The sequence below is a fragment of the Galeopterus variegatus genome, unplaced genomic scaffold (genome assembly GCF_000696425.1).
Source record: "Galeopterus variegatus unplaced genomic scaffold, G_variegatus-3.0.2 Scaffold549, whole genome shotgun sequence".
NCBI classification, from domain to species: domain Eukaryota; kingdom Metazoa; phylum Chordata; class Mammalia; order Dermoptera; family Cynocephalidae; genus Galeopterus; species Galeopterus variegatus.
In genome coordinates this window covers 228,620-245,339 of record NW_007726660.1, presented here as the reverse complement: position 1 = coordinate 245,339, position 16,720 = coordinate 228,620, and the positions used below count along the sequence as shown (strand labels likewise).

General features: G+C 39.9%; 1 protein-coding gene across 5 annotated transcripts in view; it reads right to left on the bottom strand.

Moving 5' to 3' along the window:
* MAPKAP1 (mitogen-activated protein kinase associated protein 1) overlaps positions 1–16,720 on the bottom strand; it is a 263,963-nt gene that overhangs the window by 82,538 nt on the left and 164,705 nt on the right. For all 5 annotated transcript variants that reach the window (XM_008569957.1, XM_008569959.1, XM_008569958.1 and 2 more), the window contains one exon: positions 12,564–12,673. In XM_008569957.1, coding sequence (XP_008568179.1) covers positions 12,564–12,673 — 110 coding nt within the window. The remainder of the gene's footprint in view (positions 1–12,563; positions 12,674–16,720) is intronic.

The following is a 16,720-nucleotide window of genomic DNA, read 5'->3' as shown; positions in this document are numbered from 1 at the left end:
CTGTTTGAAAAATTGGTTCAATGACACAGTAGAATCTACACACCTAGCTGACTGCCATACTGTGATTAGTAGCTAGGTAACCAAAGAGGTAGATGCTGATACATCCTCTCCCCAGACCTGCCTCACAGTGCTAATCCAAGGCCATTTTCCTGATTTTAAGTTATCTTTGTCTCTGGACACTATTGTCATTGTAAGGCAGAAAAAGAAATACCCTCACTGACTAGCTATTTTTCTTCTTCTTTTTTTGTTAATGCACTTAAAGATGTTGCAGATATGTGGCAGAAAGTACCATTATTCATAATTTACTCAAAAAGGAAAAATTCTTTATGCAAAGTCATTATTGCAGTTGTTAAAAACTGCCTTTTAAATTGCTTATGGAGGAAAAACAGCTGCATGTCAGGCCTTTACAAGCACTGGGACAGAAATCAGGTATCTCAGGTCCTTGGCTGGTCTTGGAGAAGTCTTCTGTAGTAGGGTAACTCTTCTAAAACAGTAGTTTTTTTCATGAAAAGTAGCTAAAATCAGTCTTGGTAGAGGAAGAGTTTTCTTTACAGCTACTAACAAGATAAACACAGGAATGGTCTGCCTGAAGAAAGAGGGCCTTCTCCTTCTTCTGGGGGAGACCAAGACTCTTCACAGAGGTTGGAGAGATGTGAAGAGCAGACACAGCACTCTGAACCTCTCTGTAATTCTATAATCATTTTCTCAAAAATCATGTTAATGTTTATTTCCTCTTTTAAATGATTTCTGATAAAAAGCAACAGGCTCTATTAATTACTAAATGGTTAATACAAAGGCTTTTTAAAATCACTTGTTAATATGTTTGCTACAGGCAATTATAGTTTGTTTACTTTATATCTCTAGAGTCTTTGGCATAGGAAATTTAATTTGCTGATATAAGTTAAGCTATATGATGAATGAGCCTTGTGAGCATTAATCCATCCCTATATATATATGTTATGGGTTTCCTTTTTAGTCAAAAAATCATTAGAGTTGACTTTTTCAATCTAGTTTTCTCTTTGTTCAAAGTAAAGGGTGCTTCAGGCAGATTCACATTCAAACACAATTCAAAAGGCTCATTCTATCACAGGGTATACCCTTCCTACAGACTTAATTCACTGGAAAACAAAAGGTGCAGGCAAAGGCCACATCATATGGGTAGAAAAGGAAGTATATCAAATCCTAAAGAGAACGACAGGTTTTATGGTATGACTGGTGCGGTGGTGGCAAAACCAATGATGGCAGCTGACATGCACTGAGCACTTACTGTGGACTAAGTGTTTTACATGCATTCGGTCAAAACTACAGCCCTGCAAGGTAGGTATTTTTACCCCTATTTACAGAAAAGATAACTGAGGTCAGAAGGAGTTGATGACTTGCTTAACTTCATTGCTGTGAAAGGTACAGCTGGGCTGGGGACTTGACTGGTTTGGTTCAAAAACTTATGCACTTTCCATGGAATCATGCTGCTGCCCTCAACTGAAGCAGGCACATTTGGTCTTTCTAGGGAGAAAAATACACCCATCTCCACTGAGCTATGGGCGCTGTAACCTACTCCACTGGGAGGAAGTACTGCACAGTAGTTAGCAGTAAAACCTTTGGCCATCTGGGTTTGAGCCCCAGCTCTCCCACTTACTAGCTATGTGACCTTGGCAATTTCTGCATCCTCTCTGAGCTTTAGTTTTCTCATTTATAAAACAAAAATAGCAACCAATTCAAATTAGTTGTTTTAAGAATTAAAGTGTAATTTTTTAAAAAGTGTGTGGCAGATTGTGTGGCCAATTTTGATCAGAAGTGGTAACAATGATTATACTGTAACTTAAAACCACTGGTCAACAGAAGGAATTGTGACCTCGAAGGTGTTATTTAACATACAAGGTCAACCACAAAAAAAATTGAGATAACTGTATATTGAAAACCCATGTATCTATCACCTAGATCCTACAATTAACGTTTTACTATATTTGCTTTATCACTTATCCATTCCTCAACTCATTGTTTTTTTAAAAATGCATTTCAAAAAAATAAAAAATACATTTCAAAGCAAGGAACAGACACATCAATACATTACCCCCCCTAAACACGTCAATGTATGTAACATTAACTGGAATTCAGTATTTAAGATTCTTTTTTATTTTTAGGTAAAATTTGCATACAATGATATGCACAAAGTTTACAAATACCATTTGATAGCTCTCACAAATGCATACACCCCTGTGACTCCAGCTACTGCCAATACACAGATTCCCTGTCAACATACAGACCATTGTCTTTATTGCAGAAAGTTCCCTCATCCACATCACATTTTTTTTTCCTTTTTTTTTTCCACATTACATTTTAAGTTAGGAAGCTGTGATGTGGGAAAAAAACATCAGGCTCAATATTTGAGAGGTCTGGGTTTAAATTTCATCAATGTTACTCATTAGCCACACACACACAAGTGTAAATGTACATACATACTATATACGAGGGTACTTCGAAAAGTTCACAGAAGAATAGAATTAAAAAATATAAATCTTTCCATGAATTTTGAAGCACACTTGTATATCTCCTTTCTCTATTTTTGCATATATCCTGTTTTCTCAACCATAAACAAAAGAGATAATGCCCATCTCACATGATGTTTTATAAAGGTTAAATTTAAAATTACCTGAAATACAGTAAGTGTTCAGTAGATGTAATCAAACAGGAATCATTACCTTGGTACTTTCTCTCTACCTTGCTCCCCATCTCCCCCCAACCTGAGGATGTTGCCTTCAAAAAGAAAATGGTTAAGGATGAAAAAAAAGAAAACAATTAAATGAGAGATGGGGGGAAAAAGGCATCTCTCTGCATAGGCAGCTCTCTCCCAATTTATCCACTCTGACTTCAGCTAATTAAACATCTGTCTCAATGGACTCTTCAGCAAATTAGTCATCCCCACTTTGTGACACTGATTGTTGGTTGCAGTGTTTTCTCCACTTGCTACCATTCCCAGAAACTTCTAGGAGTTTACTCACCAGGCACATGGCAGGGAATGATGCAGGGTCCCCATTAGCCCCCCACAGTTGTCCTTGGTGCCAGTGCTGTTCATAACGCTGCCAGACGTGCCCTTAGATGTGCCTCCCCCAAACAAACCTGTTATGGGGGGACAACTTTTTGTCTACATTTCTGATTTCCAGATTATGATGCATTTCCTCAGTGTTATGTACATGTACCAGACTAAAACAAAGTATTTAACAAACGTGTAATTAAAAATCTCTTTTTTAAACTAGTTTTGATGACAAAGCAGGTAACGTAAGGTCTTAAATGAGGTGAACTGGAGTCTGGTAAATTACCAAATAGCTCTCTCTGAACACATAAACAAAAGCTTCACTAATGATCCAAGGGCTCGCAGCAGATAAGTGAAGTTGCCTGGCCTAAATGTGTGCCTTTCTCTACACACCGGTGTGTGTGTGAGCACATTTGTGCACCTGCCTGAGTAGGAAGAGGGGAGGTGGGGTGGGGGAGAATTGTTTTCTAAACTATAGGGCAAATATTAAAAATGGTTTTCTGAAATTAGACTTCTTCTCAATCCCTTTTCCCACTGAAAGGACTGACTTAGGAACTATCTTTCAGAGAGATAAATGGCTAATAAGCACATTTGAAAAGATGTAACTACATTAAAGACCCAGAAATAAACATTAAAATAAGATACTAACTGCTAACCATCAGTCTGGCTAAGTTTAAAGATTGATAACATCCAGTGTTGGTATGGGGGTGGGGAAAGAGGCAGTCTCAATACACTCTTGGAGTGTCAAAAATGGTCATATAAACTTTCTGAAAGGCAATTTGTTTTTCTCAACATTTCAAATAAGCAAACCTCTGACAAGCAATCCAGTATTTAAAATCTAGCACAAATGTGCAATGACTACTCATACAATTGTTCACTGCATGTTTCTACAATACTGAAAATTTATAAATAATCTAAAGATTCTTCAATAGAGAGCAAGTTAAATAAATTTAACTAGAAAGACAAAAATGTGTGGTCACTGTAATACAGAATGCTGCTTATGACATATTACTGAATGAAAAAAGCAAATGCAAAATCGTACATATTGTGATATCATTACCAAAAAAACCTTAACACACATATATTTCTCAAAAGTTTATTTAAGAAACATTTGAGTGACTCCTACTATTTGACAGGCACCCTGACAGATGATGAGTACACAGATACTTCAAAAAGTTAATGGAAAATAGAATTAAAAGATAATATGAATCTTTCCAAGAGTTTTTAAAAGTACCCTTGTGTAAGTGATTTAAAAAATAGAAACAAAAACAAAAAACAGCGACCCTGTTCACATGAAATTTAAAGCCTATATGTATATCCATCCATCTGTATGTGAACAGAATAAAAAACTAAAGGATTTACACCATAGAAAGTTAAAGGAAACCTTCACTTTTTACATCACATGCCTCCAAAATGTTTTTAAACAACTATTTAATTTTATTTAAAAAATTCTTTGAAAGCCTATTTTTTTTACTACCACCTTCTTTTGATATTAACTTCATGAGATGTGGCTGCAGCTCCAAGCTGTTTCAATTCTCCCAAACTGTGCATTCCAGCTCTAATAAAAGAAATCGGACTCTACCATGGTAAAGTCCATCCCACTGTTTCCTGAACAGTGCACCTTCCACTCTTCTCCAGACCCTAATTCAGGGCTCTATCATCTGTTGGCCAGATTCCTCAACAGCCTCTGCACTGACTTCTCTGCCTCATGTTTTGTGGCCTCTAATCCGTTTGTACAACGCAGATGGTAAAAGAAATTCTGACTATATTTTGCCCATCTTTCAATGACTCTTCTCTGACATCCAAATATTAAGATCTAACACAACACACTTTACAAACATGACTGGCCCCACATGACCACTTCAGCTTTATTGCACCCCACTCTCCCAACTCCTACTCTACAGCTTTATTACACTGAGCTACGTGTGGTTTCCAGAAAGCACCAAGCTTTCTTGTTTCGTTCCTTCAGCCTGAACATTTTCTCATCCCTTTTCATCTGGCCAGTTTCTACTCATTTTCAGGTTTCAGTCAGAAAACGTGTTCGAGATAGTCTTCCCTGATATCCTAAGATGGGACCAGGGTTCCTCTGACACACACCCCCTCCCCATATGCACCCAAGCCCTACATGTGCTTCCACTTATCACATGCATGGTATTATAATTGTCTGTTTATCTGTCTGTCTCCCCAATTAAACAGTAAGCTCCTTGAGGGTAAGGACCATTTCTTGGTCTCTACAAAATCCCTAGTGCCTGTTCCTTAGTAAACCCCCAATAAATGAACGCACCTCTTCCATTTTGAGTACATCATCAGGCCTGGCCTGGTTAGATCTGGCCCTTGCCTAGCTTCTGTAGCTTACCCTCTGCCCCCTTCCTGCTCCAGTAATTTGGAACCTCTGTGTTCTGTGACTACATCTCAAATCATGTTGTATCCTCTTCCTGGAATGTTCTTCTTCTCATTTACCCATCTGGCAAAGTTCTAATTAATATTCAAAAAGAAGCCAAAGAAACCACTTATTCCACAGCATCTTTTTCAGTCCCCTGCTCCACCGAGTAGTTGTAAGTACTTATCTGTGCTGCATTAGTAGCTTGTAAACATCTGCTTGTCAATTTACCATATTTTAGTGCCTCTTTTTCTGTGTTCTTATTGGGTTTTCCACCTGAATTCTAGCACAGTGCTGGCACAGAGCAGGCAGCAATTGGTAATGACTGTTGAACTAAAACAAGGTATCCTGGAGTCATATGGAGCTTAAGAGCATACATGGCCCTTTCATACAGTGCCTTGATCAATCCTCACTCAGTCTCTCCCATTTTAGAGCTGAGAACAGTAAGGCTCAGAAGTTCATGATTATATATACATGAACAGTTACCATATTTTATTTCTTAAGTCTAAGATAGTTTTCTCTCTCTTTTTTTTTTAACATTTCTAAAATCAGGATACAGCTTACAATCAATATGTACATTTAATGTAGTAATATTTCCTGAGAAGCTATTATCGAATCAGTGGTGCTCTATAATTAGTCCCTAGCAGACCCTGAGAAAGGTCCTCTGACTCCAAACGGCATGCCCTCTATACTACCACCTAGCCTCTTGGAGTACGCGTCTCTTCTCTTCCTTTCATTCTGCTTTTTCGTTAATTTAATCCATGCTTGTGACTGCCCCAGATGAAGTGAAAGAATAGATTCTGTAACGGAAAAGGAACTTCTGAAAGATTAGCGACTAGCAGGAAGAGTAAATGCTGGTCAAATGTAGTTTTGGGGAATGATATATTTCCAGTTTTTCTGATGTGGCAGTTGCGAGAGCTCATAACACCCTTCTAAAATAATTGGGTCTCTAAAGTGGTTCCAAAAGATTTTTGCTTAACATAAATTCTCCAAATTTCTAGGCTTTCTGGATAAAATAGTTGACTGCAATGCCATCTTTAACATATCCATCACGAGCCTCAGAGCACTCCAGACAGGGGGAGGCTCAGGTGAGATGAAACAACAAGATAAAGAGGCAGAGAGAGGAGGCAAGGAGGAATATTTAAGTGGGAGCTTCTTGCCTGGGGCACTTTTGAGTTATACACTTAAACACCTTAGCAGCCCTAATTTACTATATCATTTTCCTACTGGGTCATTAGATACTAAGTATCAGGTCTTTATTTCTTCTTCAGATCCATGCATGAGTGGCATAGCATAATTATTTATTCTTTCATAAGGAGGAACAGTTGTCCGCAGAAATTACTGCCTTTTTGACAAAGAACATTTAAACAGTCCTATTTACTTTTTTTTTTTTAATAGATGACCTGCTACAGCATAAGGAAACCATATGTCTGTCCCTGGCTTACAAACTCTACTTCCATAGAAGGAAGAGTACTGAATTTTCTGTCTTTACAATTACTGTACACATAAAGTAGGACTCTGTTCAACCCTATAATCATAAGATTCTTTAGTTTATTTTAGCCTTTGGAGAGCATTTTAGGTTAGAAGAACATTAAAAACCCTACTCCATCTAAAACACATATCGGTTTCCCTTTTCCACAATGCAGCTCAGGACAGGTGTATGTTGCTTTAAGGAAGCTAGACATAAAACATTAAAACTGACACCAATACAGACAAACTGTGCAATTACAAAAAGAATTCCTGGCTTTATATCCAGATTCACCACAGGGTTCCTTTAAATGCTGCACTTCCCTAGTGCATTTAGATCTCAGAATCAATGAACATTTCTGTTTACAGAATTTTAAATTTGTTCTCCCATTAGGGTTCTAATAAGCAACATGGTACAAATAAAAAAAGAGTACAGGCTTTGAGGTCAACAAAGCCTGGGCTCCAATTTAGATTCGCCATTTACTTACTGTGGAAATTTCAGTAACTTTAACTTCTTTAAGAGCAGAGGAAACGGAAGCTCAGAGAAGTAAGTACCTGATTACACATATAGTTATCGTAGTTCCATAATTCTAAAATGTACCTTTTTTCCTTCACTTTTTGACATTTCTACAGTCTCATCTGTAAATAGACATAACAAAGTCTACTTTCCAGGAGTTTTGTGCAGATTAAATGAGGTGAGATCTATATGTACACAAAAGGTACTTTATATCAGCTCTCATCCTCTTGGAACAGATAATGCTTTCGCAAAGACCACCTCCCCCTCTGACACACAAATCTCCTTTAAAACACTCTTGATAAATAACAAATTCATTCATACACAATTTTTTAGGTCTATCTGGCATGAGGATAAGGCCTGCCATGTGCAGTATTGCAGAGACTGACCCTGCTGCAGCCGGTACACTTTAGGTCATAGGTCTGAACTCCTCTCTTCCCCCTTGCCCTGGTTTCCCAGGTCTCTGCCTGATCTCTCCCCCTCTGTCATACCACAGTCATTAACTCTACATTTTTTCCCCCTGTTTCTCTCCAGTTCTTGTTCATATTCTATGTATGCCCCTTCCTCTCTTTGAGCCTCAGTGTCTTTCACAGTAGTTAAAAGTATGGATTTTATTCTGAGTGCAACTGGAAGTCACTGAAGGTTTTGGAGCAGATATGATCTAACTCACATTTTAAAAGATCTCTCTGGATGCTGTGTAGACTGGAGGGGGCCAACAGCAGAAACAGGAAAACCAGCCAGGATGCTATTTCAACAGTGCAGGTGAAAAGTCACGGTGACTTGGACTCATCCAATGGAGATGGAAAACACTGAATGGATTCAGGATATATTCTAGAGGTAAAACTTATAGGACTTGCTAATGGGTTGGATGTGGGAAGACAGCACAGGGAAAAATTCAAGACTAGATATTTGGGTCAGGCAACTGGGTTGATGATAAAACTGTTTACTGAGCTAGGCACCTGCTGCATCTCAGAGGATCAATTTTACTACAGTTTTTTGTTTTTTGGAGGGGGGAATTAAGGAAATTAAACTGCAAAGTAATCTGAAATGTTCTTTTTATATTAAACTACGGTAAGCCACAGCTTTGAAAGGCACTGCCCCTCCCCCACTCCTCAACTCTTCACATCTTAAATGTGAGGATCATCTCTAAATGTCAATTTCTGAGGGAGGAGTTGCCTAAGCACCTTATATGATGCAGTGAGCTCTCTCTCTCTCTCTGGAACATATTGTGAAAAGACTACTATAGTTAAGTACATGAATATTAACAGAAAAAAAACCCTGGTGTTCATAAATAGTTATGAACTGATGAAATAATTACAAATAAAGCAAGTCAAAATTTTAGATCATTTACAAGTGTCTGTAACAATATTTTATCCTAAAAAGCAAAATGACTTTAAAACCTAATGGTTTCTACTGACAAAGCTATTTACCTAAACAGAGAAGAATTCTTTTGCTCAATCAAACTTTGACCACCTTCTGATTTTTTACAAATGAAAACTGCGAAGGATGTGCCAGAAGGAAGGACAACAGAGTAAATATTAGGACTGTCATTAAGCCCACGTCTTGATTTAATAATGAAATAGTTTAAGTTCTAAATTTATCGTTATTATTAAATGAAGAGTTGCAGAGTCAGTGTGGAAAAAAGAGTTAAAGGTTTGTGGGAAGGAACAGAAGTGCACTAGTGCACTGTCAGGTTACCAAAAGATTTCTAAAATCTTGTTCTAGTACAACCAACCTCTAATGAATAAATAGGGTGAGAACTACTGACTCCACACGGCACATTGTGTTTAATTTTAAGTAGTATTTCCCCCCTTCTCACTTAAGTAACAGTAGTAAAGAGATCGGCATTGTTCTACACTCAATCGGGTAAAAGCTGTTTATAAAGAAGGCTGAGAACTCTACTTCTGTCCAGACATAGGGTGTGATAGGCACATTCTTCCAAAGACTGTGCAGATCATTGTGGTAGCAATTCAAGAAGTGCAGGAAGAGTGTTTCTAACCTAGCATCTCTTCCCACCAAGTTCATGACTAAGTTCATGTGTTATAATGGGTAAGTAGTATTTCACACGTAACTGTGAGCACCAACACATTTTTTTATTTTTTTATTTTATTTATTTATTTTTTTTGTCTTTTTCCGTGTCCGGCAATGGATCGCAACCCTCAGTGTCGCGCCCGTACCGGACCGGGACTGGCAACGGGATCGCAACCCTTGGTGCTGCTCCCGCGCCTCGCTCAGCCAGTGAGCGGGAACCGGTCTGTATGTGGGATCCGAACCCTCGGCGGGAGCGCAGCCGCGCTTCCCAAGCGGCGCACTACAGCAGTGCGCCACCGGGCCGGCCCAACACATTTTTTTAAAAGTAAATGTACTTATACTTCCCTCTATGACAAGAGGATTTTCCTCTATTCATTAATCATCCTCCAAAAGAAGTCGACTCCACAATTCAAAATTCAAAAACACAAAATTGTACCCTGCTTTTACTAAGCTAACTTTAAATACCTTTGCCAAACTGGATATCCTTCTATTTCATGAAACCAGACTTAATATAGTGATAGAAAGAACTACTTATTTCAAAAAGCTTTTTTTTTTTCCTTTTTGTCTTTTTTCGTGACCGGCAACGGATCGCAACCCTCAGTGTCGCGCCCGTACCGGACCGGGACCGGCAACGGGATCGCAACCCTCGGTGCTGCTCCCGCGCCTCGCCCAGCCAGTGAGCGGGAACCGGTCTGTATGTGGGATCCGACCCGGCGGCGGGAGCGTCGCCGCGCTCCCAAGTGGCGCACTGTAGCAGTGCGCCACCAGGCTGGCCACAAAAAGCTTTTTGGATTAATGGACAGTAATTTATGTAAACGTATCAATCTCAATTGGCTTCTCTAGCATGAAAAGGAATAAATAATGTAGAGCACTGTTATCCAGATAACAAGTCCTAACTCTTTGCCAATGATATGGCAAAGACTCTGAGGGGAATCACAGAGATGTATATACCAAGGTGAACCTAAATAAATGTGTGTATGATAAACATGGATGCAGGGGACAGACCTAGACAAACAGGTATGCAATTGGACAGAGATGGCTGGAGACAGAAGACAGACATCAGTCCAGCTGTATCCCAGTAAGTTCATAGGAGTTTCATGGTCTAAAAAAATCTGTGACAGCAGAATTTCTGTTATGATGGTTAGAAAAAATTCCATCTCCTTCTTGGACAATTCAGAATAACGCATGCTTAGAATATAATGAATTATATCACAAAATACACTACTATATAAAAAATTTAGGGAAAAGAGAAAAGAACCAGGATCCTAAAGGAGAATGAATGCTTATTAAATATCTTTAAATATTTGAAGCTGTTTAAAAGCTATTAGATTGGCACCTGTAACCCCAAAATATCTACTTTCCCTTGGCAAGGACAAGCTATGCCTATTCAATCATCCCCTAAATGCAAATACGTTTGACCCCCATGCAATGGGTAAAAGTCACCCAAAAAATGAACAAAAGAGGTGTTTGGAAAAACCAGAACACCATTCATCCCAGCTAACGACTTGTTCATTATGAGTGATGATGGATAAAGACTTCTCATGCTGAGATGAAATCAAGATTTATATGCATTGTTTCCTCTCCCAACTTGTGGGAAGATCATCATCATTTAATTCTATCTCTGCGGCCAGTGATGGGCATCCAGAGAGCTGGTTATCAAACGGCGCAGTCAGCTGGCAAAAGCCGAAACGTGCAGTTGGCACATCTGGACGGAGCCGCCACAGCCGAGGGTGAACAATGACTCCTGGCAAGCATCCAAATTGCTTGCAGACGCTAGCAGGTCTCATCTACAACGGCCCCTACCAGCACCTCTCTCTCTCTCTCTTTTTTATGAGAATCAGATTTTCATTGCTCCATTCAATTGCTCTCCTCTGCCATTTTTTACAGCTCTTATCGTTCCCCTGGAATATGGCCTTGAGACAGCTCATCCGTGTCCTTCACTGTGTTATCTCTTCTAACTTTTATTAAAACTTCAGCTTTCATCTGAAGATAGCTAATTAAATCTGGAACAGATTATATGCCTCCCCTTAAAAAGAGCACAGAACTATTTTCTTCAACCTGAGCAATGCTTTTTTTCCTTTCCAAAAGGTGAAATGAAAGGTGTTTAAAAAGTCGCTTTATTTACAAAGCTAAGATATTAGACATGTCATATACAGGTTGATTTACATTACAGTTGTCTGTGGTATGACAAATTTTGGGGCTATTTCTCAAAATAATTGTTTCTCTATACTGGTAATATTTTCTTTCTATATTCTTTAAATATCATAGTTAATACCATAAGCCTATTTTCTATATAAAGTTGGGTAATGAGGAGTTAGAGATTAATAGGTACTTGTGTGCATCAAGAGATTTATCTCTTTTTAATCCTTTTTTTTAACGGTTGCCCTAACATGGTACAAATGAAATTTTTTCTTTTTTCATACCCAAACACTAGTAACTAAAAGTTCTCCCATGAAAAATTATATAAACACGTGAAATTAAAAGCAGGGATTCAGGGCCGGCCCGGTGGCGCACTGGAGAGTGCGCCGCTTGGGAGCGCGGTGGCACTCCAGCTGAGGGTTCGGATCCCATGTGGAGACCGGTTCCCGCTCACTGGCTGAGCGCGGTGCGGGCACAACACCGAGGGTTGCGATCCCATTGCCGGTCCCCGGTACGGGCGCGACACCGAGGGTTGCGATCCCGTTACCGGTCAGTAAAAAAGACAAAAAGGAAAAAAAAAAAAAAAAGCAGGGATTCAAGTTTGGGATTGGTTTGATTTTCAAGACAGCTTTACAACAACATCAGCTAATCTTTAGCCCAAGTAGCTCTGTCTTAATGTCTTAATCTACCACTTTTTTTTTTTTTTTTTTTGCGGCTGGCCAGTATGGGAATCCAAACCCTTGACCTTGGTGTCATAATACTACACTCTAACTGAGCTAACTGGCCAGTCCCTATCACAAATTATTAATGATGGAGCTTCCATAACAGATATGAACACATTCCTCTCACATATGCCACTAACCCAGTCACTTCCTGAGGCCCACGGGCAGCTTAAAATCACTTTTTTGTTGTTCACCTGCTAACCAACAAACACACACACCCTAAGCCCTTTTAACTAAGGGTTAAGCTTCTATTGCCAGGGTAAGATTTAACTATCCCACCTGAAATTTTCTGGGATCCTTTTCTTCGCTTCACTGCCTTTAGCAAGATTTCCTTCATGGTGACCTTTGTGTTGTCCACCTGAATAAGGGAGAATCCATGAGCAGCATTTCTGCAGGAAAAGACAAATATTAAATCATCACCAACATTCAACCAGAGAAATGTTATTACTATCTTCACTGTGTTTATGAAAGTTATAAAGTAAGTGCACATTGTAGTGACAATTACTTGAAAATAGGTTGAATAAATTTACTTCTAATGGATGGGGGAGGGAGGATTCTAGTACAAGTCGTTCCAAGTGAAAGAGAGGTTGGCATTAGGGAAGTTTTTCTAATTTTTTTCAAATGGAACCTAATCGATCTGTGTGGGTAATACCATGGGTCCTTAGTGTTGGCTCCCAAGCCAAATCCTGCAGTAAGGACTGACAATTTTAACTTGGCTTGTGTCAGCAGATGTCACTGCAGGCAGGCACTATCCTCATAATAATCTCATGGAGCCCCAGAGGAACGACGTCATGGGGATGGGGGGAGGTGGAATGAAATTACCCCAAAGCAATTTAGGATAAAGAAAAGAAAGAGCTCTTCCTAACTGGCTAGTAAAATAAATAAATATATATTTAAACATAGTCTGCATACACTGCAATAGGAATGATTTAATCTACTTAGTTCTAGAAAGTCAAACAGAATATTAGCTGAAGCACAAATAATTATAAGACAAAACACTAACACTACTGGTAAGCTTCTAGTCAATCAAATTGCGTAGGGGGAGGACTTCATCTGGATAGAAAAAACAGCTAAGGAACAAGTACTTTAAAAACAGAAGCCCATCTCCTCGGTGAGGTATAACTTCACTAAGACTGTTAATTGCAATAGCAAGTATCACAAATACTACTCACTATGCTTGGGCACTGGAACAAAACAGGCCAATTCCAAGTAGCTCATGCAACAAACAGGACCCAAGTTTCCAACTATGGAACATGGGAATTACCACAAGGAGTTTGGTAGCATTCCCATTTCCCCATAACAATCTCAAAGGGGAACATGGCCAAAAAACATGGCAAGACTTCATACTGACAAGAAATCTGAAAGAAAAGCCAAGCCCCAAGCTAAGCCCTGGAAAAGCTTTCCAGTGGTAGGACAGGCTGGGAAGGGGCCTTAAGCTTAGGTTGGACCCAACCAGGTAGCTGGCTCTCCACAGGGGCTGGGGCCCAATCTCAAAACCAAGGACCTAATTTGCTTCCCTAATACAGAGACATCTCCACAACCCTCCTCTCCATACGGCTTGCTGTTTAATCCCTGACACTCCATTTGTTAAAAAGCAAAAGGCAATGCTGGTCTGGCCAGCACAATCATCCATTTTAACTTGGTCAAGTTCTTGCTATCGAACAGCAGGCCTGAGAACTGTCAAGCTAATTTTACTGAACACTCTGTTAGTGAATCATGCCTGAGTCCTGGCCATTCTTTACCTCAGAAGCTGGACCCCATCCCAGAACAATCTTTAAAAGTTTATTTTACTGATCAAAGCAAAATAAGAAATAGCTCTTTTTTAAAAACTATATTTAGGGAGCAATGCAGTAAGTGATACTTTGGCAAGAGTACTGAAATGTAAAGTGCCTTGTGCATTTATAAACTTGAGGGTATTTGCTCTGGCACTAGGCCAGTATGTGTTTGGAACAAATGCCAATCAACCACATTCAGATCTGCCTTCCCTGCTTTCTCCTCAGAAGTCAGTCTGCACTCCATCTGTGACAATATGTTGAGCAATGGATGAGTAGGGCCTAAAAGGGAACACGAGGTCTTGGATATTCACAAACCAGTACTGACCTAGACCTCACAAACTTCCACCCACCTGGGTTCTGCCTGAACTATTTCAGATTTCAGTCTGCTTATAAACTGCTTATATTCTCTCCTAATCTGCTGCTGGATGATCACATTATTTTAAGCCAGTATATTTTTTTTTTTTTTCAGCAAAGGCAGACTAAAAGCTCAAAAGGAAGCCTTGTGTTTGGACTAACTTCCATAAATTAAAAGTGTCCTTTAAAAGATTTTTGAACAGAGGAAAATCCCCAGTCTGTATTTTTCTGTAGTTTTACCAAAACGTACTTGGGTGACAAGGTTAAAGCAAGCAGAGGAAATCCCTGGCACTTATCATCCACAGGCATTACTGATAAATTGTGTGGTGGAGGAATAAAGGATTACCTTCTGTATTTTTTCATTACACTTTTCTTTTGTTACAGAATACATAAATCCATTGTGGCACAATGTAATATGTATCACCATGCTACACCTGCGGACGCTTCCGAGCGGCTGCCATGTCTGTGCAGTCAGGAATGATAAGTGAACCACCCGTGAATGTTAACGATAGTGATCATTCTGAGGTAACTCGGCTCTCCATCTTCCTTTACAGCCTCCGTGCTGAAGCCAGGGTAGCAAGGTTCATGAGAGGAAAATGAAAACAACAGCGTAGGGAAGGGGCACGCACGGCACTCGGAATGTGTCTTCACGAGTGTGCAGTATCTTACTCTAGGGCTCCATTTTGGTAAAAACGTGCACATTAAAAGGAATAAGAGGTTCTGCCCTGTGTACTACACACTCGACCAGACCTAAAGAAAGTTTCTCAGGTCAGTCCCACATTCCACTCCTTTCCCTCCAGACAAATGCAAACTTTGTATCTTCTTCCATGTTTACAGCACATCAGGGAGTAAAGTGGGCAATGTTTTGTTTTTTGAATAAAACACTTGTATGTTTCTAAAACAAAAGAGTACAGAAGATAAGTGGTTCTCAGCATCCTTCTAGGTGCAACTGTTAAGTTATGCTCCCATTTATTAACAAATGGAAATGGAGACTTGCTATCGTAATTTCAGTTTGACTTCCAAACATTCTGGGTTTTATGCTTCATTTCCTTATGTCCTGGATTTTTTATGGGCTTTCTAAAAAGACTATCGAAATACATCTTTTAAAGCCACTTTTATTTACCATAGGGCATTGGGTCTGGTACTGGGTCTGACAACGATCTTGGGGGAAAGACTAGCAGCATGTAGATAGCATACTGCTACTAGTCCCATCTGCCTTCCTCTGAGTTGGGACCTGCGCTAGGGGGACCAGCCCTCAGACAGGCAGGCAGGCTTCATACAGACCTAGAGTCTCAGCCCAGAAATGGCTGCTTCTCCTGCTCCCCTCGTGGACAGCCAGCTTGTTTTCTCCCAGGGCAGGGCATTCTAGGGGCACTGAGCAGAAGCAGCTGCCTTCCCACAGCTCCTTGGGCTGTCCTGTGCTGGGTCTAGGATGAAACTCCACTTCAGGGAGCTGACTAAATGCTGCCAGGAGTGCCTCAGTCAATTCAAAGCTAGGTCCTGTCAAGTCTTGTAACCACTGAAAAACGCACAGGCATTTTAAAAAGAGATTACTCACTTGAGGAATTCAGCTCTGTCCCAGTGCAAAGCCACTCAGTTACCACAGAGAAGTTTTTAGATCAGCATTAACTCCACACAATAAGCATTTCTCTACTAAGTAGTAAACCAGAGGTGACAGGACACGCAGAGGAAACGGGCACAGGTCTTCATCTGAAAAGCTTAGATTCGATTTACAGGAACAGAGCTGGAACCCAGAACCCAAGTTGGAAACCAGCATATGGGAGAGGAAAGAGCAAGGGCTAGTAGTTGAATACCCTCTGACTGAAATCCTGGTTCCACGGCTATCCGAAAGGTTGCCTTAACATGTGCAACCTCAGCTGCATCCATGAAGTGAGGAGGCTACTTCTCTAAAGAATTGTCAGGAGGATAAAACAGACAATAAATGCCAAGCATCTGGCACTAAGGCTGGCAAGTAGTAAAAGGAGTTTACCAATGTCAGTTCTCTTTTGTTCCTTTTGTCCCAAGTCATCATCTTAAGAGAAGAGACCCCATCAGCCTCTCTATCCCCTACCTCCAAAGCAGAGATTGCTTATTTGGAGGAATGAATCTTAATACTCATTGCTTGTAATTGGGAATACAGGAGCATTAAAATATGCGACTTGCTGGGCTTGATAGCAACATTCGGGGACACTGTCAGTGAGCAGACTCTGGCACAGGCATCAAAACTTCCCTGAAGCTCAAAGGACAGCACTCTAGGCTCAGTTTTCAAAGCTTTCATTTTTGACAGAGTAAACCACAGAAGCAGGT